The sequence below is a fragment of the Lissotriton helveticus genome, chromosome 9 (genome assembly GCF_964261635.1).
Source record: "Lissotriton helveticus chromosome 9, aLisHel1.1, whole genome shotgun sequence".
NCBI classification, from domain to species: Eukaryota; Metazoa; Chordata; class Amphibia; order Caudata; family Salamandridae; genus Lissotriton; species Lissotriton helveticus.
In genome coordinates this window covers 968,452,070-968,478,085 of record NC_136070.1, presented here as the reverse complement: position 1 = coordinate 968,478,085, position 26,016 = coordinate 968,452,070, and the positions used below count along the sequence as shown (strand labels likewise).

General features: G+C 43.8%; 1 protein-coding gene across 2 annotated transcripts in view; it reads right to left on the bottom strand.

The window, feature by feature from the left end:
- GNAT1 (G protein subunit alpha transducin 1) overlaps nt 1–26,016 on the bottom strand; it is a 268,365-nt gene that overhangs the window by 149,318 nt on the left and 93,031 nt on the right. The window contains exon 1 of one of the 2 annotated variants that reach the window (XM_078661254.1): nt 7,512–7,816. The exons of the other annotated variant lie outside the window; for it this stretch is intronic. Within the exon in view, the coding sequence (XP_078517380.1) occupies nt 7,512–7,617 (106 nt within the window). The 5' untranslated portion in view covers nt 7,618–7,816. Of the gene's footprint in view, nt 1–7,511; nt 7,817–26,016 lie in introns of those variants that run through there. 2 annotated transcript variants of the gene reach the window in all.

Here is a 26,016-nt window from a genome sequence, read left to right as displayed (position 1 = left end):
TAGACTTGCTAACACCGGGGCATAACTCAACGGAGCCCAGGAGGGAGTTAAGTAAGCCTGTCTGACCCGAAGGTGGCGTCCATATGTTGGCGGCCTAGCAGCAAAGGGTGCTCAGAGAGGCTGCACAGGTAGCATGTCGATGTGACTGGGGTATGAGGGAGTCAAGCGGAAACCCTATCCTTTAAAAATGCAAGCAAGGGCAGCGATGCAGTAACCAACTAGAGATAACATTTTCCTGACTCCAAGATGGCGTCTGAAAAGCATTACTGAGACATAGTGAGGCCCAGAGCTTTTGTTAAGAGACACTGCATCATACTGAAAAAGAGGGCGAAATCACAATATTGGCGTGATCCTTGGGCTGGGTGATCATATCGCCCTCTCATGAGTTTAGCAATATGGTGGCTGGCGGACCGGCCTAATAGAACACCAGGGGCAGAATTGTCATGCCTGACCCCAAGATGGCAGCCACAGTGGTCCTTTACCACGATGAACTATGATTCTCACACTGGTGACAAGAACCACAGACTTACTCCAGAGAAGTTTATAGGGAAGCGCGTCAAGTTAAGGAAACCTGGGCTGGGCAACCACGACGTGCAGAGGAGTCAGGGAGCCTCTGGTAGATGGGGGAGGCCGCACATATGCCACCAAAAAGTCCACAGCCAAGGTATCAAACTACTTCTCACCCGCAGAGAAGAAACAATCGCCCGAACAAGGAAGTGCCGTGATGAGGATTAGGTTTCTATGCACAACTCCTCTTCAGTTTCACACCCGCCAAGAGGGTTGGAGGCAAGAACGATGGGTTGTCCCACAATATGCAGACTTTGGAATGGTCCCTTCCACCTCTCCTCTCACCATTCTTGACCTAGGGGGAGCTGGAGGACGAGGCGGGCAGCACTTCCCAGTAACACCGGGACCGGAGCTTTCGATGGAACTAGGACGATGCCCCCTGGGTGGATACCATAACTATTTGTTCTTACCGCAGAGCCCGAGCAACCTTGGCCGATGCCCAGTGGAGCTGTCCTATGAAGCTATAGAGGAGTTTGGCTCTGGTTTACCCCCTTGGCCATCACCTACCCAGTCGGACAACTGACATTGTTTTCCTCGTCTCCCTGTTTTGGTTCCTTCCCTCCCCCGCCTCCTCCTGCCCTCATTCTTTGTTTTAAGTGATGTAACTATGTAACCTGTAACTCGCTGATCCTCATGTAAAGTGCTCTGATACCTCAGGGTCTAGCCAGCGCTATATAAAACTTTGCAAATAAAATAAATAAATAAAGCTAACAGGCAGCAAGCTCAATGATAGGCTGTGACTGTTGAGCCCTCAATAATGAGAGACAGCTTAGAAATTGTGGGAGACAGCCTCATACCTTCCCACTTCCAGTTTTTTTTATAAGGAATGCAACTCAGCCCAATCACTACCCCCCCCCCCCCCAATAAGCCAGACCTCCAAGGGTTGTGTACACCATTGCTCAAGGAGGACCAAGCAAACTGGTTGGACAGCCCAATTTGTATAGAGGAAGTAATATCTGCTATAGTGCGACAGAAGTTGCTTAAGTTACCAGGACCGAATGGGTTTCCGGCTTTGTTTTATAAGTTCCTCCGTACCACACTGGCCCGATACTAACCCCGCTCTACAATTCGATCACCCCCCCTCCACGGCTCCAGCCTAGATTCTGGAAGCCTCTATAGTTGTCATCCCCAAGCCTGGGAAGGATAACATACAATGTGGGTCTTCTTTCCCAATTTCCCTCCTTTTCATAGATGCTGAGCTTTTTATGAGTATCTTACAGGCTGCCTGAATCCGCTCATGCCAGGCCTCATAGTCCCAGATCAGGCAGGGATTGTCCCGCACTGGCAATGCAGTGACAACCCCAAGAGAATTCTACATCTCATTGACAAAGCAGGGCGATCTAAGCGGTAAATAATATTGATGGTCATAGATGCCAAGAAGGCATTCAACCACGTTCACTGGCTGTACTTGGCGGCAGCATTCAATCGCTTCCACTTTGGGGCGCGTTTTTTTACTTGGATCTTGAGCAAATATGGCTGCCCAAGGGCAACTGTTGGGGTCAATGGCCAGATATCAGATCCATTCTCCATTTGCAGAGGGACGCAGCAAGGGTGCAATTGTCGCCCTTGCTGTTTGCACTATACATGGAGCCATTTCCTCAAAGAGTGTGTGACAAACCAAACATCACTTGGGTTTGTTTTGGCAGGGAGGAACATGCCATTAGCCTTTACACAGACAATGTGATTGTGGCATTGGACAACCCTCTTATTGATCTCCGGGCATTTTTAGAGGTGGTGGAGCTATTCGATGGGGCGGCTGGTTTCTAGCAGCAACAATACCCAATACAGTGGACATTGACATCCACCCTTTTGCTAGTTATAGTTAGCTATGACAGTTGCTGATACCTTGACTCTAAATTATCAGACTCTTCTCCACCAGGTTATCATGGATCTTGCACAATCTAAATTATACCATCCTTCCTTGCTAGGTCGAACCGCAGTGTTAAAGATGACTGCCCTCCTGTAAATGTTTTTTCTCTTTCAGACCCTCTTGATTGAACCTCCTACTGGGATGATCTAATCTACAAGCTGCGATGCATGACTTTGTCTAGGTGGACAGGCACCCACACTGAGCCAGGAGCAGAGCTACCGACCTCCAGTCCAGGGTGCACTTGGAATCCCTAATCTTCTACTTTACTATCAAATGGCCCATTTACGCTACATGGTGGAATGGTTGTGGGCAGAATCAGAAAAACATGGGCTTTTTATGGACCGCGCACTTGCTGGCATCCATTGACACGACAGGCGTGTTGCCTTTACTCTTCCCCGGTTACTAGATCGTTGTTGAAGGTTTGGGACAGTGTAGAAGCTTTTAAAGGTTTATCTTCATTCCCCTCTACATTTGACACTAATAGTGGGTAGTACAGACTTTTCACCAGGCCTTGATCAAACTGCATTCCACCTGTGGCAGACGGTTGGTTGTCGATCCATAGGCCACTTATTTGACAAATGTGGCTTACTCCCCTTTGAATGGCGGTTACTTCATGACAGACGGACGTCTGTTATCGCACTGGATCCCGTGTGGAGCAGCTATTCGAGCATTTCTAAGGAATCCTGTCCCTGGTGGTTTTTATCATGTCATTGAAATCTTTGGGAGTGCAATATCCGGGTCTAGTGTTATTGCGTCACAGACCATCAGCAACTTCGTGATTTTCGAAGACATCCTGTTCCTGTTGTTGTTTTCAATAAAATAGCCACTACTCTGGGAGGCCTATATCTGGTCCTAACGTAATTGTGCCACAGATTACCAGCAACTTCGTGCTAAGTGAATTTTTAAATCCATGAACATATGGTGATTACTTTTAACGTCCGCTGTCAGCAGATACTTCGGGTCCTTATTTCTGAATCCATCTTACAGACACTTAGGGCCATAAGTATCACAGTTCTGTTTTGCGAATTCTAAATAGCGATTTTTAAGGAATCGCTATTTAGAATTCGCAAAACGGTATGTATGTAAAAAATCGCTTCTTTTTAGCGATTCCTTACCATTCCTAATTTGCGATTAGCAAATTGCTAATCGCAAATTACCCATTCATTTCTATGGGCCAGGAGGCCCATAGGAATGAAGGGGAAATGTGCGATTAGAAATTTGCTAATCGCAAATTAGGAATATTTTCAAGGGTGCAGGGGTGTCTCAAGAACACCCTGCTGCACCCCTGAAAATGACATGTGGGGGCATATGGCGCAAGTACATGCCCTAAGGGCATGTATGAGCGTCATATGGCACCTTTGGTTTTTTGGAGAATTTCTTTTTTATAAGAATTTGCAACTTACCACCAACTAGAAGTTGCTGGTAATTTGCGAATCCTTATGGGCATTTTTGCATTATTTTTTCTTTGATACATTGCATTTAAGGAATCGCAAAATTTGCGATTCCTTAAGTGCAATCGCAAAATAAAGAATAGCAAATTTTGCGATTCCTTATTTTGCAGCAAAAAAGTTACATACATACCATTTAGCAAATTAGCATTCGCAAGGCCGAAATTCTGCGAATTTCGGCCTTTGCGAATGCTAATTAGCTTGATACATATGGCCCTAAATTCTAGAGCAATAGACGGTTTCCTGATGAAGGCAGTAATGTCGAAACGCGCGTAGTCCACATCTACTGCATTGCCCCATGAACGTTACGTCTATCGATGTTGCAATTTCTTATATTGAACAGCATGAATTTTATCACATATTATTTATATGATTGTTATGCAAAGAATGTTCTGATGAGATAAAATAACTTTTATACATAGATATACACAAAAAAAGGAGATAAAAATGATAATAATAAAAAATTTAAGCAGACTGCACAATAAAATGAAATAGAATTTCGTAGACATATGTGTGTTATCTCTGGTCAATTTGGGATGTTTCAACAGGGACTATGTGTTGGTTGTACATTATGATGAGACCTAGAACTGTATATGTTAATCGTTTGACTTAACTGGCTACAGACCTTTACTTAAAGTGTTACTCCCCTTTGAATGCCTGCATGAGGACTTTACACTCCTGGAGAAGGTACGACTGCATTACCTGCAGATCAGGCACTAGTTCTGCACCCTACCGTGCAAGCAGGAGCACAACAAACCATGACAGCATATGAGAAGTGGCTGTTGACAAAAACCACAGAAAAACTCATGGTCACCGAACTGTACAGTGTTATACTGCACACCCTCCCATCTCCTAATTCTTCAGCTCAGAAACCCTGGAAACTTGAATTAGGTAGACAGCTAACTCCAAAAGAGTAGCACGAGGTGTATCATAGAGCTGGACGCACAGCACGCAATGCTGCTGCCATTGAGACGGCCACCAAGATTGTCACCTACTGGTATCTGACTCCTCCTCATTTATTTATTTATTTAAACTTACAAGGCGCACAGCTACCCGCAATGGGTTTCCCGGCGCCAAGGGACAGACTAAAGAGGGAAAGAACTGCCAAGCAAACTACTAGAAAAGACTGCTCTGATCACTGCTGGAAAAGCCAGGTTTTTAAACCCCAGGGCAACCCAGCGGTAAGCACGGACTGTTGGCGGCACTGTGGGCCAACCTGGACTCAGCTCCATAGTGTCTGGAAGTGCCCTAAGCTTGCACAATTTTGGGAAGCGTTCCTTACAGACATTGATTTGCATCCAGGCATGCAATTACCCTGATTCCCTGCTTACACCATACTGGGCCTCCCCAGCAGGCTCACCTTCCTGCTCAAGTCCCACAAAGGCCATCACATTGACCTGGAATGAGGAGTGTCTCAGCAGACCATCCTTGCACATTGGGGTACATCTAAGCTTCTGACGCACCTGGGTTAGCTCCACCACCTAAGGGCTATCTTGGGCATGGAGAAGCTCTCTTTGGTACTGACCTCCCAAGGGGACTCCTATAGAGAACTCGGGTGACCATACATCACTCTCCTGTCTACAGAGTTCAGAGAACTGACGTACCCCAACTATTTTAGTTTGCTATGCTTACGTGATCTAGCACCTTCCACTGTGCCAGATATCTAAGACCCGTGATAGCATTGAACCTAGTGAGTGCCTCTGGGGGGGGGGGGGGGGGGGGGAAGTGGGGGTGTGGGGATTGTTAAAATTGTTGCATTATGTTTTCATGACCCTCCTCCTAAGCGCTGCGATGCTTGTTGTCGTTGTCTCGATATTCTTGTATTGCCACGCGACAATAAAAACAGATTTGTACTATAACACAAGTTTGTGCATTCTAAGCCCCTTTGTGACACTCAGGGATACCCTACCGTGCTTAATTTATGCCAGTGTGTGCAGTAGGTGGGCACTAGCACTCATTGGTAGGACACAGAACGTATTTATAGTCAGCATACTTTGACCCAGAGCAAGAGGGAGAAAGAATAAAAAGGGGAAAAGAAGGTGGAAGAGAAAGAGAGGAAAACATTGACAAGAGAGAAAACGCAGGGAAGAAAAAGAACAGGTAATAGAAAAAATGCATGAGGTGGAATCAAGACTATGACATTTTGGTATTTTGCCAAGCTCGAAATTCGGAAACATCGACGATGGGCTTCTAAGAAAAAAGTTTAGGAGCCTGCACTTCCCCCCTCCCCCACAAATTAAGCACTGGATACACATCAGCTTTATTATTAGCGGCATTAAACACAGCTTTACTGATCAGTGCAGTCTCTTCTCAGCAGCTTTGAGAGCTCTCAGACAAACAGGCAGCATTTCAACCTATGGGTCTCAACTGAAGGCAATAGCTGTATAATCTGAACACTCAGCTCTCGAAGACTCAGGTTCTAATTATTTTTAACCCATCCAAGCTGAAGAGACAGGTTTTCCAGACTCATTATCTCCTGCGTTGTAGGAGACCCTGATATACATTCTTTCACCTCTGTCCAAGCTGAGGGCAAACATGGGCACAGTCCATTTTCCCAACACAACTCACATGAAGACAGGCATCCATCTGACTCTCACCTCCTTTTCAAACTGAGGCTGCAAGCAGTGTGTTTCACCTCTTCTGCTCACTACAGCCCTACACATGCTCGTGCTACCCCTGTTCTATGCGTTTCATATTGGACTTGGAATTGCATTTATATAGCGCTTGCTACCCCTGATGAGGTGTTAAAGCGCTTTTCGGCGAGTAGCACGCTACTACGGCATCCAAAAAGGATTAGTGGTGAGTTACTCTAGAGCAGAGGTCTTAAAACTGTGGGGGGGGGGGGGGGGCGGGGTCAGGCCCCCCTATGGAGGGCCTCAAGTGATCCCAGGCTCTGGCCAAAAGAAGCACAATGCTAATAACACAGCACAGTGCTTTGTTTTAAGCTGAAAAACACAAGAGGCACTAAGCTGCACTGTAATGGGCCATCACTAGCGTCTTTTTCATTTATATCCTGGCTGGAATGAGGTGTCAAAAGGGAAGGGACTCCAAATATTCTTCAAAACTCCCACCCCCATTTCTAACAATAACACTATGGATACTTTACACGTTAGTAAGGCCTGCCTGACCAGTACAATATGTGTGGCAATCATGTATTTGATTGCATTTTTAAAACTATAACAGAACTTAACTGCAATGTTTAAATATGTTTATGCATATTTAAACATTGGCAGTTTAAAGGAATAATTGTGAAACATTTTGAGGGGGGCCCCAGTGATTTTATGTTTTCCACTGGGAGAGAGCGGGATTTAAAAGACCACTGCTCCAGAGGACATATGAAATTAATTTGAGCGGTGGACATGTTAGTCTGTTATTTGGATTGAAAAGGATAGATAGCACCTCAAAGGTGTGGCAGATACTCTCTATCAGCTCAGCATTAGGTTCCCTGATAAGGTGATAAAGTACGTCAAAGCCAGACGCTGTCTATCGTACACCGTTCTGCTGTTGCCTCAGAGGGTAAGGAGCAGGTGTCCTAAAGAAAGACCACCATTGGCCAGAGACCCAAAAGTCTATGCAAGCTTCCAAAGCCTCACACTGGACCACTAGTTTCAAAAGATGGCATTTACCCAGCAGGAGCAGCTTGACTGTGCGGGCATCCATCTCCGCGTCCTCCTTCAACTTCTTCTCCAACTCCCTGGAGTGCTTCGCCTCGGCACTGGCACCGGCCCCCATCTTCTGGAGTCACAAGGACCACGGTTTCACGGGCAGCAGCAAATGGCTGATTTTTTGGAAGAACTCCTTTTGACAGGGCTTTTTCCAGTTTTTCAATTTCCTTAAGCCCTCTCCTTGCTTGAATGGCTTTCCAGATTTTTTTTGGGGGGGATCCAGGTGGGGAGCCCCAGCTCTCGCCTCCTCGCGACACGTTCTTCCTTGCCGATCACTGGCTGAGGATGTAGAAGGAATGATCTGATAGACCCCACCCCCCAACCCCCTCCACCCCCAGCTCTGTCCCAAATCCCTGCTGCTCTACTTCTTAGAAGGATTGTGCAGTCCACGGTGGTCACCTGGTCTCCAAGGACCAATGTCAGCCAAGGGCAGGTGCCTAGGTGGGCAGCAGGTGTGATGTGCAAGCCGTGGCTTTCCCTCAGAGTTGCTGCTCTCAGCTGAAAGCTAAGCCACTTTCTGGGATAAAGGTCTTTAAGTCTTTCCCTGCGCTGAGTCCAGAAGATTTGATCGTTGGGACCGAGTGATCCGGGCTATAAAATGGCAAGACTGTGACCTGCGCGAACCTCCTCCCATATCCGCCGTCTGTCCCATCTTAAGCAAAGAATTAAACTATTTATTATGCCTCAACATAAAGTTATCACAATTCGAGCGGCTTTGTCTTTGAGCAAACTGTGCTTCCTTAAGAGCGAAATGCTTGTTGCTCGGTATAGAGAAGACCGCTTTGTGAGATATTAGATATTTTACATCATATGAAGTTCTGAGCTTTTCAGAGCAAGATATTAAGGGGCAGATATATCAAGATTCCATTTTGCGATTCCTAAATAGCGATTTTTAAGGAATCGCTATTTAGAAATAGCAAAATGGAATGTATGAAAAAAATCGCTATTTTTTTGCGATTCCTTAATCTTCCTTATTTGCGAATTCGCATTTTGCGAATTCGCAAATAAGGAATCATTTCCCATGCATTCCTATGGGCCAGGAGTACCAAAGGAATGATTGTGAAGTAATTCTCAAATTGCGAATTCGGAATTTGCTAATCGCAATTTGAGAATTATTTCAAGGATGCAGGGGTGTCTGAAAGATACCCTGCTGCACCCCTGAAATGTACATGTGTGTACATATGGTGCAGGTACATGCCCTATGGGCATGTGTGTGCATCACATGCCACCATCAAAAATGCCAAATTGTGCATTTTGTAAAGACTTCGCAAAGTACCATCAACTACAAGTTGGTGGTAATTTGCGAATTCTTAAACAAAAATCGCATTTCAAAAATGCTACATACATAGCATTTAAGGAATCGCAAAATTGCGATTCCATAAATGCTATGGCAAAATAAGGAATCGCAAATTTTTGCTATTACTTATTTTGCGAAATTTTGATGCATGCCAAAACATGCAAAAAGGCCTTTTGCGATTCGCAATGGCGAAATTCTGCGAATTTCGGCCGTCTCAGCGAGTCGCAAAAGGCTTGATACATCTGCCCCTAAGTGTATGGAGAGATAAAGTCAATCACAATTTTTTGAGGTCGGTTTTGAAGAGGGTAAATGCATAGTAGAGCAAAAAAGGAAGAACATGGCATCGTGAAAAAGAATTTGAATTAAAAAAATAGTGCAATTTCTAGAAAATGGCAATTATCGCATGGAGCAAACATACAGCAGGCTTAGATACATTTCCGCTGAATTCCCTGAGATGCACGTATGGAACACCTCATTTTCGTGTATATATCGAGATTTCATATGTGGACGTGGCCAGTGCAGCAGAGCAAAAAGAGAACGAAGAAACATATGAGAACAAAGAATTGGGCCACCCCGAGAAAAAAACATTGCAAATCATCTCCAAAAACAGCCGCCACTCGATTTGCTATGTGCAACAATATGCGTCTAATATTATATGATACACATGAATGTACAAAGCAAATTTATTTAATAACAGCAGCAAGGGTTAAAATGGACAACAATTTCAAAATTGTATGCAAAACAAGTGCATTAGTGTTACATCAGAATCAATTGTATGATGTGCATAAGAACAACTCCGAAAAGCAATATATTGTACAGGTAACTGCAGTGCTTTATCCCACACATTAAACTCGTGTTTAGAGTACTGGTCAGCCACAACACCCCTCCGACGAAGGCAGTGAAGCACTGTGCATAAGGGACAGGGTAGAGAAAGAGATTTTCTGACTGGAGATACAGAGGGGCAGATTTACAAGACACTTGCGTCACTTTTGCGTCACTTTTCCCATATTAAAAGCGACGTAAAAGTGGCGCAAGGGGCTTGTAAATCTGCCCCAGGGTACGCAAAAGCAAATCTAGTGGCATTTACGGAAGATTAAGGGGCAGATTTACAAGACCTTTGCGCTGCCAGTACATCACTTTTTGTGACGCACCTGTGGCGCATTTTGCTGCTCCATATTTACAAGGACATGAAAAGCTACCCTGTGTTGCTTTTCCTGTCCTTGTAAATATGGCCCCTTTGCATGCAGCACTTTGCATGAAAGGGGCGTTCTTTGGGTGTTGCTGTGGGTGTTCCCACGCAACACCCACCAAACCTGACTCTTTTCTAGATTTACAAGAAATCCTAAATCTGGAAATGTGTCTGAATGCTACGCCTCCCCAGGAGAGGCGTAAGGAGGCGCAACGAGGAGGAATGTATTAATTTCTCCTCGTTTTTTTTCCTCCTTCTATGCGTGCTGTATTCTGCAGCACACGTAGAATGAGAAAATACCCTCTAATGACTGTGTATGTACACGAAGGAGTCCCTTCCTGCACATAAAGAATTCTTTAAGTAAAGACGTTTTACAAGTTCCATGTATGCTAATGCAGCACCCATTGAAGTTGTAAAAAGCAATTTCTGGAATCCTTCCTGCACATAAACAATCATCCCCGTGATGCAGGCATTCTTGCACATGGTGCAAGAGTGCCTGTGCCGGCGCATGGCAGCAGTTTGTGCGCCAGCGCAGGGGAAAGCACAGAGACGCGACATATTGTTGTAAATATGTTGCATCCCTGTGCTTCCAGACGAACGCAGCGCAGCAAAATTACTTGCTGCACTGCGCTGTGTTATTTTATTGTAAATCTGCCCCTAGGTGAGCAGGCAGGTCGACTACACCTATTGCCAATCTAGTCTACACTTTGTCACATTGCAGAGCAGCCCACAGGATGACAGAGGCATCAAAGACTGCTTTCTATGACACTTTTCTCATTTATGTCATGAAGTAACCAAACAGGATGGCAGTCTTGCAAAGACATAATCAGACACTCTACCTTATTTGATGGTCAAACAAAATACATGTGTGCACATACATGTGACACTGCACACGACTACAACATTTTAGAACAGGAAAGTGAGGGAATTTGAGAAAAGACATCGTGAGAATGTATTTTTCCTAATAACTTGTACTGAAGCAGAGGCAATTTGGGGTGGGAGACTGCTAAAATAAAGGGAGTCTCACGCCTGAATTGGGTTTGTTGGCCTATATACTAGATCACTTCTTTATCAATCAATCAATCATCATCATCATTAAACTTTATTTCGCATTTCAAAGATAAAATGCATAAAAGTACATTTGACAAGAATTAATTTCGTACATACGAGACATTAAAAATGATTGCAACACAATGTAAATTAGCAGGTAAATCAATCAAGATTATAAAAAAATATTTTAAAAAAGAGCCATAGTCTAAAACCGGTCAACTAAAACCTAATTTATCACAGTCCATTTAAGAGCATAGCGGCAAAACCGTTTCCAATTAAAATCACACACATATTTGATATTTTATGTTCTATGTTCAGCATGTATTCTAAACATTGACAGTCCTTTTAAAGCAACCATCGCGCTCATCCCCTTATTTGGGGGAAACGGCCACTACAACGCGGCCGTTTCCACAAAAACCTTTACCACGCATGCATTACAACGCATGCGTGGTAACGAGAGGATTTACCACGCATATCTTTACTACGAAATACGTAGTAAAGGTATGTGTGGTAAATGAAAAAAAAGGGGGGATAAAAAAAGGACTAACCTGAAGTGACGAACATCAAGCGATCAGCGTTGTAAAAGAGGAAACGGAATTAAACTTCCGCTTCCTCTTTAGGACGTACGGCCGACGTAACCAAGAAGAAAGACGTAACAAAGAAGATGGACAGGAGACAAGTTAAAAAGGTAAGGGAAAATTATTATTATTTTTTTTTAATAAGGGTTAATGGCAGGGTTAATTAAAAGGAGTAGAGGCTGGGGACGTGAAGGAGGACAGGTGTAACCTTTAACAAGAATATGCCCTCACCATGCATAAATTAACAACGAAAAACGTTGTTAATCTATGCGTGGTAAAGGAATATTAGTGGTAAAGGTTATGCGTAGAAAACGAATTCCGTTGTAACGCATGCGTGGTAAAGGCATGCGTTGCAACTGAATTCGTTGTAACGTCATAGATGGCTTAATGAATATACATTTAGAGGATAACCCAGCATAAGCAGTATGTAGTTCAGGTGAGAATAAAATGGTGTTGGGTACAAAGGAGAGGTTTGATGAAGAGCCTTATTGTGCTTCCGGTAAGGCTTGATATGTCAGTACTGTACTTTTCCCTTTATGGCTCTCCCATCTGCCCCTTTTACATTTCTCCATGAAATGTCTTTCAACTTACTTTCAGAAAAGCTTTTGCCCAATGTTGGAGTAACATAAAAATCCACCAAACCCAGCGAGATAAAGGATTCGCTAACATATGATATCCATGGTATTTTTAGAGCATAATCTAACTTCATCACATCGTTTAAAATTATTTTGTTCAGCGGTCCCGTTTTATGTTTCCAAATTGATAACCATAATAAAAGTGGAGCCATTTTAATAGCACCACAAATAAAAGGGAAATCTAAATCTTTGTGTAATATAAAAGTTGAGCATGCTTCAGGGACAGACAGTAGTCATTTCACAAATCTGTCTTCCATCTTTTGTAATCCCCCCACATCTTCTGTACCCCAGATTGCTGCCCCATATGTACCTAATGATTTAGCTTTTGCAAGATACACTTTAGCCATTTCTTGACTGGGTTTGTCTCCCAATTTTTTAGAAAATCCGAAAATTCCTGCTATACTCCTGCTTAGATGATTTGTTCTATTTTGAATCATCTCTTTCCAGCTTAATTTAGAGTCAAAAAGGACACCAAGATGGCTAAAATGATTTAACTGTTCAGTCTTATTTCCATCTAAATAAAAACTCGGCAGCTTCTTTGGGGTTCCAACTACGGTCGTTATAAAAGATTTCTTTTTATTAACCTCAGGTCTAAATCGGCCATAAATGCCGTATATTCTTATATGAGTGTTTTGAGGGCCAATGGGGTAGGAGCCAATAATACAGCGTCATATGCATATAATAAGATCAGATGAGTAGTTTCCTGTGCTTTTGGAACATCCTTCAGGGCCTCGTTCAAGTTGTTCATATAAAGAGCAAATAAAAAAGGAGCCAGTACACAGCATTGTCTAACTCATTTCTCTATCCTGAAAGATCTGGTACACTCCCCTTCAATCCCATATTGTATTGTATTGTATTGTATTTATTATTTGTATCGCGCAACTGTCACCCTACGGGTATCCTGGCGCCCAAACAGGAAGTAGTCAGATGGAACAACAATACACTGGCTGTCATGACATATAAAACACCTGCCAGATCTATTAGATAGAATCAAGGGGATTATACTTTGGCAAACAGCCATGTTTTCAGGCTCTTTCTGAATCCTAGCAGAGTGTCAATTTGCCTGATGTTCTGGGGAAGCTCGTTCCACAGCCTAGATGCGGAAGTGCAGAAAGCTCTGCCTCCCATCCTCGATCTCCTGATCCTGGTGGTTGCTGCCAAACCCAGGCTAGAGGAACGCAGGGACCTGGTGAGCTTATACCAGTTGAGCCTTTCCTGTAAAGGAATAGGTCCCGTGTTGTGCAGGGCTCTATACACAATACATAAGGACTTACAAGCGACTCTACTCCCGATTGGCAGCCAGTGTAGATCTCTGAGTGCCAACGTAGTGGAAGAGCTGCGAGGTCTTTTAAGTGCCAGCTTGGCCGCTATGGACTGGACCCTCTGGAGCCCCTGTAAGATGTATAAGGGGTCCCCTAGATATAGGGAGTTACCGTAGTCCAGTCTGGCCAGGATCACACTCCTAACCACTAGCGGTCTAGACTCATCAGGCAGAAGGGGCAAAATCTGTCTGAGCGCTTTAAGCAATCCAAAGCAGACACTGATGGTTTTATTGGTCTGAGAAGTCATTTGGAGATCCGCATCAAACATTACCCCTAGATTGCGCACGGTCTTAACTGGGATGCAAGGATCAGCTCCCGGCGCAAGCCTGATCTCGTAGGAGGGTTGCTGACTCAATTTGGCTGACGAGCAGTAGACTACCTCTGTCTTACCCTCATTAAATTGGAGGGAGTTTATTTTCAGCCACCTGGAGACCCTGCTCATGCAGTTCTGAAAGGTCTCCATGGTCACCGCCTGTCTTCCTTCTAAGGAGAACACCAGTTGGGTGTCGTCGGCGTAGTTTATCAAATCTATTCCATAGGATTTGATCATGGGATCAGAGGCTGCAGATAAAGATTAAAAAGAATAGGGCTGATCGAGGAGCCCTGAGGTACTCCATGACTGACTGGGGACTTGGGAGATGAAAAGGGTGCTAGGGTCACCACCTGTTGACTGCCTGTCAGGTAGGATTGTATCCACCTCAGGGCCTTGCCCTTCACACCCAGTTTTTCCAGCCTACTTAGCAGAACTGCATGGCTAACCGTATCGAATGCGGCCGACATGTCCAACAGCACCAAGACTGAGGAGTTGCCAATGTCGGCTCGCATTCGAAGGGCGTCCAGCATGGTTGCCAATGCAGTTTCTGTTCCGTGGCCTGGGCGGAAGCCAAATTGGTCCTTGTCCAGTAGACAGTTGTCTTCCAGATATCCTGACATGGATCTACTGACCACCTTTTCCACGATTTTTATTGGGTAGGGCAGGAGGGATATGGGCCTGAAGTGTGCCGGAGTAGTAGGGTCCAGCGAAGGATTTTTAAGCAGGGGGGTAACCACTGCCTGCTTCCATGCTTCCGGCACTGTGCCTTCCTCAAGAGATTGACGGCAAATCTGATGCATCCAGGGGAACAGCTGTGGCCCATATTCCTTCCAGATCCTATGCGGAAGGGGGTCTAGAGGCGACCCTGATGACACATTATGGGCCAGACTAAAAAAGAGCTCCTCTGTAAGAGGGGTGACATTTTCCAATGATGACCATATTGGTAGAGGTTCCTCTTCTTCTGTCTGTGCCACTGCTTCTTTACAGCTAGCCCTTTCCTCCTTCAGTCCCCCACAATTTTAGCAATCTTTTCCTCAAAATGGAATGCAATCTCATCACATAGTTCTTGAGTAGGAACCACCTTATTACTCATACAAGTGGGGTGTGAGAGATCCCTTATGATATTAAAAAGGGTTTTAGTACTGTTAGGGGACTGAAGAATAGTAGCGGCATAGAAGAGTGCCTTACCTTTGGCAATAGCTCCTTTATATTTTGCCTGTTCCATTTTCAGCAGTTTTTTATCCGGCTCTGAATAGCATCTACGCCATTTCTTTTCTGCCTGTCGGCGTGCATTGCGTAGGGATTTCAGCTCCTCATTAAACCAGGGAGCAGATGGTTTCCTCTTATTTTGTCTATTTTTCAGAGGGGCAAATGTATCCAGGGTATTTATGATGTGTTTACAATACTTTTGATAGTTCAAGTCTACCGATTCCTCTGGATCATAGGATATATTGCTTATAAATATAGGCTTTGTTTTATCCTTTGGTAATTTAGACCAATTCCGTCCCTTCCTATAAGTCACTGTGCATATGTACACAGTTGACTTATAAAACCAATTAGCGATTTCTCCTCTCCCATAGCCTCTATGATGGACCACAGTTTGCTATGTGCAACACAATCAAAAGTTCCAGAGAGGTCCATAAATGCCATGTAAAGATGGCCTGTCTTCGCAATTGTGTATTTTGCCGCTATTAGGCTCAAGTTCAGACATTGGTCGAGGGATCCCCTCCCCTTCCTGAAACCACACTAAACTTCAGCCAAGAGTTTCATATCCTCTGCCCAGTTCTCAAGCCTGTTTAATAGAACCAGCCCCATACGTTTTAACGTGCTGTCTATCAGTGATATAGGGTGATAATTAGCAGGATTGGATGGTTCGCCTGTTTTGTAAACAGGTATTATTAGTGAATGCTTCCAGGAAGGTAGCAGCCCTTTTTTGGCTATTGAATTAAAAACAGTTGTCATTAGGGGGGGACCATAATTCTCTATTCGCAAGAAAAACATCCACCGGGATCCAGTCTGGCCCTGCTGCTTTGATAGATGGGGACTGAGAAAGAGAAAGTTCAATTTCTTCTAAATTAAAGGACATAAAATGTATCTCCTTAAAATGGCAGACTGGTTCAAATTGAGCGAGATGTTTATCCTTTTGGAATATAGCTTTGAAATGGGCTACCCAGTTATTTTCATGTATGTGCACATCACCCCTTTTCGTGCCATAATGAGGAATTAATCACAAACCAGAAGGCTTTGCTATCATTTTGAAGTGAAGCTTGCTTTAAATTATCCCATGCCTCCGCCTTCAATTGCTTCTGCCTAATTTCTCTAACCGGTATAATTAGCCCTTAGGTTCGGATTAGATCTTTTTCACTTGGTTGAGTTTTTAGAGCTTTGTGTAAATTTGCTGAAGCTTCAGAGTAGGTTTTATCAAACTAATGATATTCGATAACCATATGGGTAGGCCTTGGGTGGGTTAATTGTAGTTTTATTTCTACTAGGATCTTTTTAAATGCTTTCACAACCTCTATGTCATTTGTCATGGGATCTAAGCAAAGCAGAACATCATTGTAATTGGTATTTATGGTCTTTGTAATTAAAGAGACACCATCCACTTTATCCCACCTTAATGTATACCCATTTTTTCTTGCAAGAATGGATTTGGGTGCAGATTTCCTGATAGTTTTACCATCATCCCTCCAAACCATATTGCATGCAGGCATCCCATGGTCACTAAATTCTGCCATTTTAACTTTGACTTTCGTGATATTGTTTTTAAACTTATCACAGGTAATTACATAATCGATTGTAGACCAATGATCTGATCTTTGAAAGGTAGGAGCAAATCGTAGGGTAGGAACTGTGTGGATGCTATCTAAGATATGCTAATTTCTAGGTTCTAATGGCCAAGTCATCAAGATGGAATATAGCAGGGTTCCATAAGGTGAGTGCATAAATGGGGTATTTGGTCACCATTTTGGTTCACTATCCCGCAGAGTCTTGGTTCATCTCTTGGACACTTTCTTGTATTAAAATCACCTGCCCAGAGAATTTGTAAAGGAATCGGCTGACGAAGAATTAGGTTTTCAATAACCCTATCTAGGCCCTCTGTGACTGATGCAGGATTCTCAAAATTATTGTTGTAATAATTTATTAACTATAAATCCCAGTTGTTATACCCTTTTATTCTATTCTATTCTATTCTATACCCATTTAATATTAATATGTGGAAGTAGGGAGAATTACTCCAGAATGTCAAGTGTTTAAAAGTGGTTGTATTTGCTAACATAATAAGAATACCCCCCTTCGCTCTCCCTCCTATTGATGATGGGGCTGGTGTATTAAATGACTGATAGCCATTTAAATAGATCAGTTCCACTTCCCAAGTTTCCTGGAAACATATAATCTGAAAATGTATTATTTTACTTAGCTACTCCTTACTATCTTTTTTATTTTTATATCCCAAAATATTCCACGATAAAAAAGGGTAATTTAACTCAGATCTCTCTATTACAGCTAACTCAGTCTCCATTATAGTGTGCATCTTCTAGTGTCCCAATAGAACCAACTGCCTCTGATGCCTTAGTAATTACATTTCCGATTGCTCCAAAATCATCGCTTTCTGCATTTTTTCTATTTGGCACTGATAAGTCAGTTAGAATAGGTGGGGAAAAGGGCTCACAAGTCAATCACAAGAGTCCAGATTTTCTAGTGGGAGAAATCTATTTGTGGTGGGAATTAGTTGAGTTAACTCTCTTAAAATATAACAATTTCTATCAATCTCTGAACCAATATCTGTCCTATAAGGCTGTGGTTTCAAATTGTAAGCTGATCTGTAAAAATAAGCAAGAGGGACAGGATATATCTGAGACCCTGGTGATAGCACTAGTGGAAGTTGTGTTAATAATTCTCCAAGAACCTTAACGTTATCAAAATTAGGAACAATACAACCCCCAATACAATTCTTAGGTGATTGGCCAACACATGGGTTTCTCCTAGCCATAATCAGATGGTCTTGAATATAAGGCCCCATCCTGGCATACTTGGAAATCCATTGCCTAGCTTTGTTCATATGTTGGGCAGCTGATTTTTCTTGTGCCAAATTTAAGGCTGGTGCATTAACCAATACTAGGACAAGAGGGCAGGCAGCTGGTGGAAGATGTAATGTCTGACAATTACCTTCCCACTTATGCTCAAAAATAGGGCAGGGCAATTGGTTCCCGATAGGAGAGTTTCTTATTTTCTGGGGCGGTCTAGCATCTGTCCCTACTGCTGATTTTTGGGTAATGCAATAACTAGCCTTCAATGTGGCATGCGTCCCTAAACAGTTATTACTTCCATTTGGGACCGCAGCCGGGACAAATGTGCCCTGTACTCTAGGCAATGGCTCAAGAATAGACTGACACTTGGTAGTATTTGGCCCATGTTTCTTCTGAATGAAAATGCTAGATTCAGATTCAGAAAAAGTAGCTAGTGCATTTAGAGATGGGTTCTCTTGTGAGAGCGGTTGTTTTGCATTTACATCTACATTTCTCAGAACAAGTAAGTCATTTTCCATTATATTTTGGATCTTTAACTCAATAGAGTCTAGCCGTTGCTTTATAGGTTGCAAAATTAAAATAAGCTTGTCCAGCAAAATATCTAAATTTGTCGGAGACCGTGTTGTTTCCTGTGTTTCTAACTGAGGATTAGGAGTAGTCAGAATAGATGAGGTCTTTCTGGGTCTCTTCGATTTCTTGAGTAAGGGTTCTTCAAGAGGGCCTCTTTTCCTTTTACCCAGTATATCTTGCTTTGGGGGAGTTAAAACGCTGCCTGGGGGAATAGGATAGGGAACTAAATCACCATGCGAAACACTATCACCTCCTCCGACTCCTTTGCTGACTAAATTCCCTTGAGACAAACTAATGATAGTGTCACTCGTTTTGTTTTTATTGTCCAAAGTTCCTTCACCGCCAAGTGAAAGCCTCTGCTCAGTTAGTGCAATTTCCTTTGAAATGGCAGTAGTAGCTTTGGCCAGAAAAGAGTCAAAAGCTGTCATGGTCACCCCATCAGAATCAGTCGCAGTAACCTTCTTCTTCCTCATTTAGGTGGGTTTCCAGTGGCTAGGAGCTCTTGGAGTCAGATGTTAAGGGGGGCGCAGCCCAGCCTCCTCCGGTCTCTGACGGGCTCAGACGGGCCCATACGCCTCCCATGTTGCTGGAGCCCTGACCGGTTTTTAAAGTGCCTCCGGGCACGGAAATGGTGAGGTGACACCGGCCGCGAAGGATGGTGGGTGTTGTGGTCCTGCTCCTGCCCCACTGCAAACAACAAAGTGGGGTCCAATGCTGCGGGAGCCCTGACCGGTTTTCAAAGTGCCTGCGGGCATGGAAATGGCGAGGCAGCACTAGCCGCGAAGGATGTTGGGTGTTGTGGTCATACACCTTCCCCACTGCAAACAACAAAATGGGGTCTGCACTGCGGGAGCCCTGACCGGTTTCTAAAGTGCCTCTAGGCATGGATATGGCGAGGTGGCTCTGGCTGCGAAGGATGGTGGGTGTTGTGGTCCTGCTCCTGCCCCACTGCAAAAAACAAAATGGGGTCCCACACTGCGGGAGCCCTGACCAGATTATAAAGCGTCTCCGGCCGCAGAAATGGCGAGGCGGCACATGCTGCGAAGGATGGTGGGTGTTTTGGTCCTGCTCCTGTCCTACTGCAAATAACAAAATGGGGTTTCTATTTCTATTATAATTTCATGGCAGCGGATGATGTCCCTTTTCTACCTTCTTTACTGAAATAAAAGATTTATAAAGAGCAGTAAATCACCCTTGAAGGTTTCAAGGCGCGGGGGTTGCTAGCTGCTTCGTCAGGATCTTGTTCATTCGAACAGCCAGATATTGAGCCCTTTCCTCAATTACCGGTGTGATGAGGCTGTGCAGAGGAAGGTCGTTCCAGTCTTAGTCCACCAGGTGTGAGAAGGATCGTCCTACTCTGTTGCCTCTTTGGATCTGGGGGGTGTCTACAATGAAAAGGAAGGCGGATCGTAGCTGTCTGGTCAGTTGGTGGAAAACATGCTTTTGTTGATGTATGATGTTATGTTGGGGTGATGTGGGTCCGTTTGGGGAGGTCGAGGATGAGTCTTGCGCTGAGTTTTGTATTGTCTATCCTATTTTGTATTGTAACTAACGCCATATTCGATGGTACTCTACCAATGATCCATGACAGAACTGATAGGAGATACAGTAGGAATCACAATCATTTTAAATGCAGACTTGCTCAACACTTGTAGCGCTTATGGCAGTATTAAACAAATTCTGTTGGAATGCTTCCAGACTTTGGAAGCTTGGTTTCTCTTCCTTTTATGGTTGATGAGAGAAGGTGGTTTAGTTCTTGGGCTGAATTGGGGTCCATCACAAGTAATAAAGGCACTATCTTGTAGGTCCACTTAAAGGTTTCAGTAATTGAAACCTAAGCTCAACTCATGGTAGCTGCGACATAGTGCAGACAGGATTGACGTCGTGAAAATGTATTTAGCATTTAAAAATGCCAAAACAACTCAGAAGTCAAAAACCCAACACAATAAAATCCCACTTCAATTTATAAAAATAGAATGAAATGTAATGAAACAAATGACACCAAAGCAACAAAAACAAATTAAGAGCAATCGGAGATATGAACTTTTAAAAATGTTAGTAAAAAACAGAGCCAAATGTGCAAAGCGCCAATGGTAGCCAATGGTCATATTAGACCATGCCCAAGGCACGATTAAGCTGACGGCGACAGAGGTTTTGCCCAGCATGAGGTTTTGCCTTGGAACTTGCCTTTTTCTGAAAGTCACCATCCTTTAGTCGTGCAAGGCTGTATCCGAGGAAGTAGTCATGAAGTCTGATCAGCATTAGGTGAAGAACAGTTGAAGCGGTTGGTTATGGGAGGAAAAGATCAGAGGAAGAGATATAAAAATTTTGAGCCCAGGGATGTTCTCCTGCTGTTCGGATACTTTTGATGCCTTTGCCCGATCACTATTATTAACTTCAAACTTAGGGCATCATTACAATGCCGGTGGGACCACCACCAACAGGCTGTCGGTGGTGGTCCCACTGACAGAGAGCTCTTCGGGCCGTAGGCCTCATTACGATGGCAGCGATCAGACCCTTGACTGTCAGGGGATGGTCCGCTGCCTCTGACAGGATCTACTGATCTTGGATGGAGGCACCGGCTGCTCAGTCCCATTACGACTGCCTGTTTATGGCGGACCAACCGCCATGAAAAGGTAGCCATAAAGGGACTTTGGAGGCCCCAAGCAGAGCCTCCGTGGACTGTGGTCAACTGTAATGTTGCCCTGGGGACACAAGTTGTGCCCCCACACACATTCATATATTTTGAGATCAAGGGTACCCCATAAAGCGAACCTGGGGTGATAGTGTATTTTTGAAAAACAATGGTTCAGGGGTGGCCTGATAAGGTCCTAAGAGAAGTATAGCGTTTAATTAATTCACGCTAGGGAGCTAGGGATGTGGGTACATATAAAATCTTTTATTTTATTTTTCAACAGTTATAAAAAAGTTTCAGGTGCTCATATGAGTGACAAGGTGCATAATGTGACACGAGTGAACATAGTGAAAAACGAAATTTCACACAACAACAAGGTAAAAGACCACATAAATATATATAATTGGGGGTGATATTTCCTTGAGTAGGTCGACGATGTTTCGATCTGTATGATTTTAGATCATCTTCAGGACTGAGATTTCATTGCGTCACTTCTAGGACGCCGTTGCGTCAAAATCTTGTGCCTGCCTCACAGCAGGCGTAAGACTGACGCAAGCCCTTTCACATGGGGCTTGCCCCATGCGAAAGGACGCATTGCTGGAGTTGCGTCATTTTTGTGACACACTCCAGCAATGCGTCACTTTTGCGCTTACAGATACGTCAGAAAAACTGACGTATCTGTAACTCCTTGCGACATGATGCGTCCTACATTAAATATGACGCATCAGGTATGTCGCAAGGAGTGCACACTGAGAAGTGACGCATCGCTGATTTCACGCAGCGATGCGTCATTTCTCATAAATGAGGCCCAATGTGACTAAGTGCCTGCATTTTTTTTGGTACTGAAACTGGCCTGTCAAAGTACTTTAAATATGTGGATGAGCAAGGATAGGATGTCATAGTATGTTATGTTATTATTGCTTGTATAGTTCACAAATCAATCCGTTGGTATCCTGGGGCTTGGAGAAGGGGAAACTGTCCAATCTGTGACCTATTGGAAGAGCCAGGTTTTCAATTTATTTTCGAATTCTAAGCCTGTGTTGGCAGCTCTGATATGGGGAGATCATTCCAGACTTTAGAAGCCAGGTATAAAGAGGCACAGCTGTTGGTTTTGGCTTTTTGGATGCAAGGTACAGAAGAAAGAGAAGGCTAGCTGAGTAAAGGTGTAGTAAAATGGGTTCCACCTACTTATTCCACTCAGATTTTTTACTTTTTGCTAACACACTTTTTGGACCTTTGCTGTGGGCAAGTCTCACTACTCGAGTCTCATTCATGGTAATCACATGGTAATTGGACTGCACATGTTTACCGTCAGTGTCCGACTTTCAAGATAAGGGTGCTGCGACACAGGTAGGGTAAGGGCAACGTGGATGATTACATGTGCACATACATGTGTGCGCACACATGTGGGACTACCATTGTGCGCAGCCCAGTAATTGCGCACTGGTAGCCTTGTGCAGAAGAGACTCTATAAGGATAGAGATTGACCTGAGATGGGCCTTATAAGACTAGTGGGTATACAGATAAGTCTGTAGGGGCTACTAGATTATCTGTAGTGTTCCTGTATTATATACATAGGTGAAATTACCACCTTAAAGTCCTTTTCGTTCCCCTTAGGCCTACACAGTCGAGTGAGGTGTCAAACTGGGGTAAAACATGCACGCTGGGTTCAATTATCAGGTCCCAAAAACCTACATGTACATCTTATGGGTCTTCCATCAGTGCCATATTTCTCTGGATCAGTTCAGAATCAGATTCCAGGCCTTTTGCCTCCTGCTGGATCAAGTTAATTACTCTGCTCTCCAGCAAAGGGAACAACGGCCTCCCCACACAAAAGGAACACTTATTAGTGCTTAACTAAGTTTCTGAGAAGGAATAGGTAGCAGAAAATCTGCATCTGGTAATTAGTTGTCACACTGCACTGGGGCTCCGACAGCCCAGGCTCACTGAACAAAGGAAGGGCCAACACAGGAGGGGCTCCCATTTAAAGTTTTGATGGGAACGTCCCTGGCAGTAAAGTGAGCTAGGATTGGAGCTGAGTGGAGCTGTTATGTGCAGAGCAGCTCTGCACATAAGAACTTGATGTTGCCATATTGGATTTTCCCAGAATGCTGTGCAGCAGGGTTAGGACAGGAAACATCCTTTATCAAGAAACCATTACAACGTGGTATGGTTACATTGCGGTTTTGGCAACGCAAGTCGTTACATCGACTTGCCCTGGAGGGCGTTCTAGACTAAGGAATAGTGTGAATTACTATTTCAACACCTTCCCTACTGTACGTAGACTGGAGTTGGAATAGTAATTCACACTATTCCTAAATCCAGTGCCCTCCAGCGCAAGTCGATGTAACGACTTGAGTTGTCAAAACCGCGATGTAACATACCGCGTTGTGATGGTACGTGTTGTATCATCATACATCTGGTTAGGACAGGGCTGGAAGGATGATGGGGCACCCAAATACATTTCTTTAAACAGAGTGATTGTTAAGGTTTAAAAACAGTGAGAACTCTTAGAATAATGAGGTTTCCAGAATTCACCAAGATATTGTCAACATGTTTCTTGCCTTCTTCGTCCCAAACAAAATCAATGGCAATTTGCTAGGATCAGAATGAGGCACTGAATCTATTCACATGGGTTTCATAATCAGAAAATAATTAAAGCTCACCTAAAGTGACCTACAATAGTGTACAAAAGAAAAAAACTTTATATTGCAATTTAAGTCCCGAATTTAGAGGTAAAGTGGTATAATGGTGTGTGACCTAGAAAAGATATGTACAAAAGAAAAACAACATAAAAATGGCAATCAATTTGACATCCTGCGTTTAATGTGCAAATATTGTGCCAAAATCTTTGTTGTTACAGAGCAATTAACCACATGCACAGAACATCATTACCCTAGGAGTTCTCATTGTTTCTAACCCTTAACAAAGGCCCCATTAAAATAAAGGTCTTTTGGGTTCCATTAGGTAATTTTAACTTCTCACCTTTCAGTCCAACCTACTTTTCAAATATCCCCCTTCCCCTCATAAAATTCTGTTAGATTAAGCCTGGAACCCCAGACCTTTAGGCAGAAGACAAAGAACTCTAGCCAAGAGTCCCCCAAAGGAGCCCATCCAGAATTGCAGCGCCAACCTGAAGAGGAGTGCAACCCAGTGATGATTCATGCCACCTTTTGGTGGGTGAGGGATTATTTTTCCCATAAATTACACCTTTGATGATCTCAGCAGGACTATCAATATGGAATTGCACACACACTTATGGATACCAGTTGGGGGACGATCTGGACTTCTATTTCTATGCCCCAGCAGGACAAGCGAAGCACCAGGTGTCAGGCAATGGAGAAAACTGGTGCACAGTGCCAGTAAAACCAGCTTCCTGCAGAGTCTTTTTTAGGCCAGGAGGCCTTCTGACACTGTTCCAGGTGGCCATATCTGGCCACCAGGAACAAAATGAGCCCAATATCAGGAAAAGCAGTCCAATGAGGTCCGAGATATGCACATTTGAAAATGTGGTTATTTAAACATCCTAGCTGAGGAGTCTTTGGCGCTCTGCAACATTTCTGTGGATGCCCTTTTAACGCAGACAACTGCGTTAAAGGGAACAGGCCTATTTATAACCCTCTGCGCTGCTGGTGCATCACTTTTTGTGATGCTCCGGTGGTGCAGGATCCGGCTCTATATTTACCAAGGCAGCACTAAGCCACTTTTTTTGGCTTAATGCTGCCTTGTAAATATTGTTCCCTTTAACACAGTTTTAAGGTAAAGGGGTGTACAATGGGTGTTGCTGGGGGCGTTCCCCCAACAGCAATGGATTTTTGACAATTGCCCTCGATTTATGAGAAATCGTAAGTCTGAGACAGTGCCAAAAACGTACGCCTCCCCAGGGGAGATGCAAGGGATGCACAACAAGGAGAAATATCTTTATTCCCTTTTCTATGTGTGCTGCATTCTGCAGCACACATAGAAAGAGGGAAACGCCTCTTATGATTATTTTTGTGCACTATGGTTTCCCTTCCTGCACAAAAATAATCATCCCTGGTATGCAGGCACCCTTGCACCATGGTGCAAAAGTGCTTGTGTTGGCGCACAGCAGGCCAGTGTGTGCCAGCACAGAGGAAAAGGACAGGAATGCGCAGTGCCTAATAGATATGGTACATTCCTGCCCTTTTCTTTTGCCACAGGGTAGCACAGCAGGAAGGCCTGCGGAACTGCACTACAGCAAAAACTCATAAATGAGGCCCAACGATATTTATAAGGCAGCATTAAACCAAAAAAGTGGCTATGTGCTGCCTGGTAAATATGGAGCAGGCTTTTGATCCACCCAAGCATCACAAAAAAGTGACGCACCAACGGCACAAGAATAAGCCCCCTAGTTAGTAGTTGTATAAGATGTGAGTCCTGCACAAGTAGTAGGTACAAAATTGTCTCCTTACCGGGACCACTGCCTGCTCTTTAACCAACATTCACAAAGGAGAAAGGGTGCCTTGCGGACCCCTTCCCATTTGCAAATGGATTACTACCAGCTTGGAGTTGGTGGTAAAATGCAAATGTTTTGCGACCGCACTTCGGTTACAAAACATTCACATATACCACTGCGAGTCGGTATTAGGAAGGGATGACGTAAACACGCCCCTAATACTGAATCTCAAACCCTATTTGCGATTGGGTAATAGGTTACTGAATTGCAAATAGGGCTTGGTACATGTAAAAAAGCATTTTTTCATTTGCAAATTGGCCGATGCTATAAATCAAGCCATTTGCAACCAAAAATTTGCTTTTTACATCTGTCCCCAAGTGTTCTATTGTTGCACTCAACACTCTGAGGGTAGAGAGGCGGAGCAGTCTA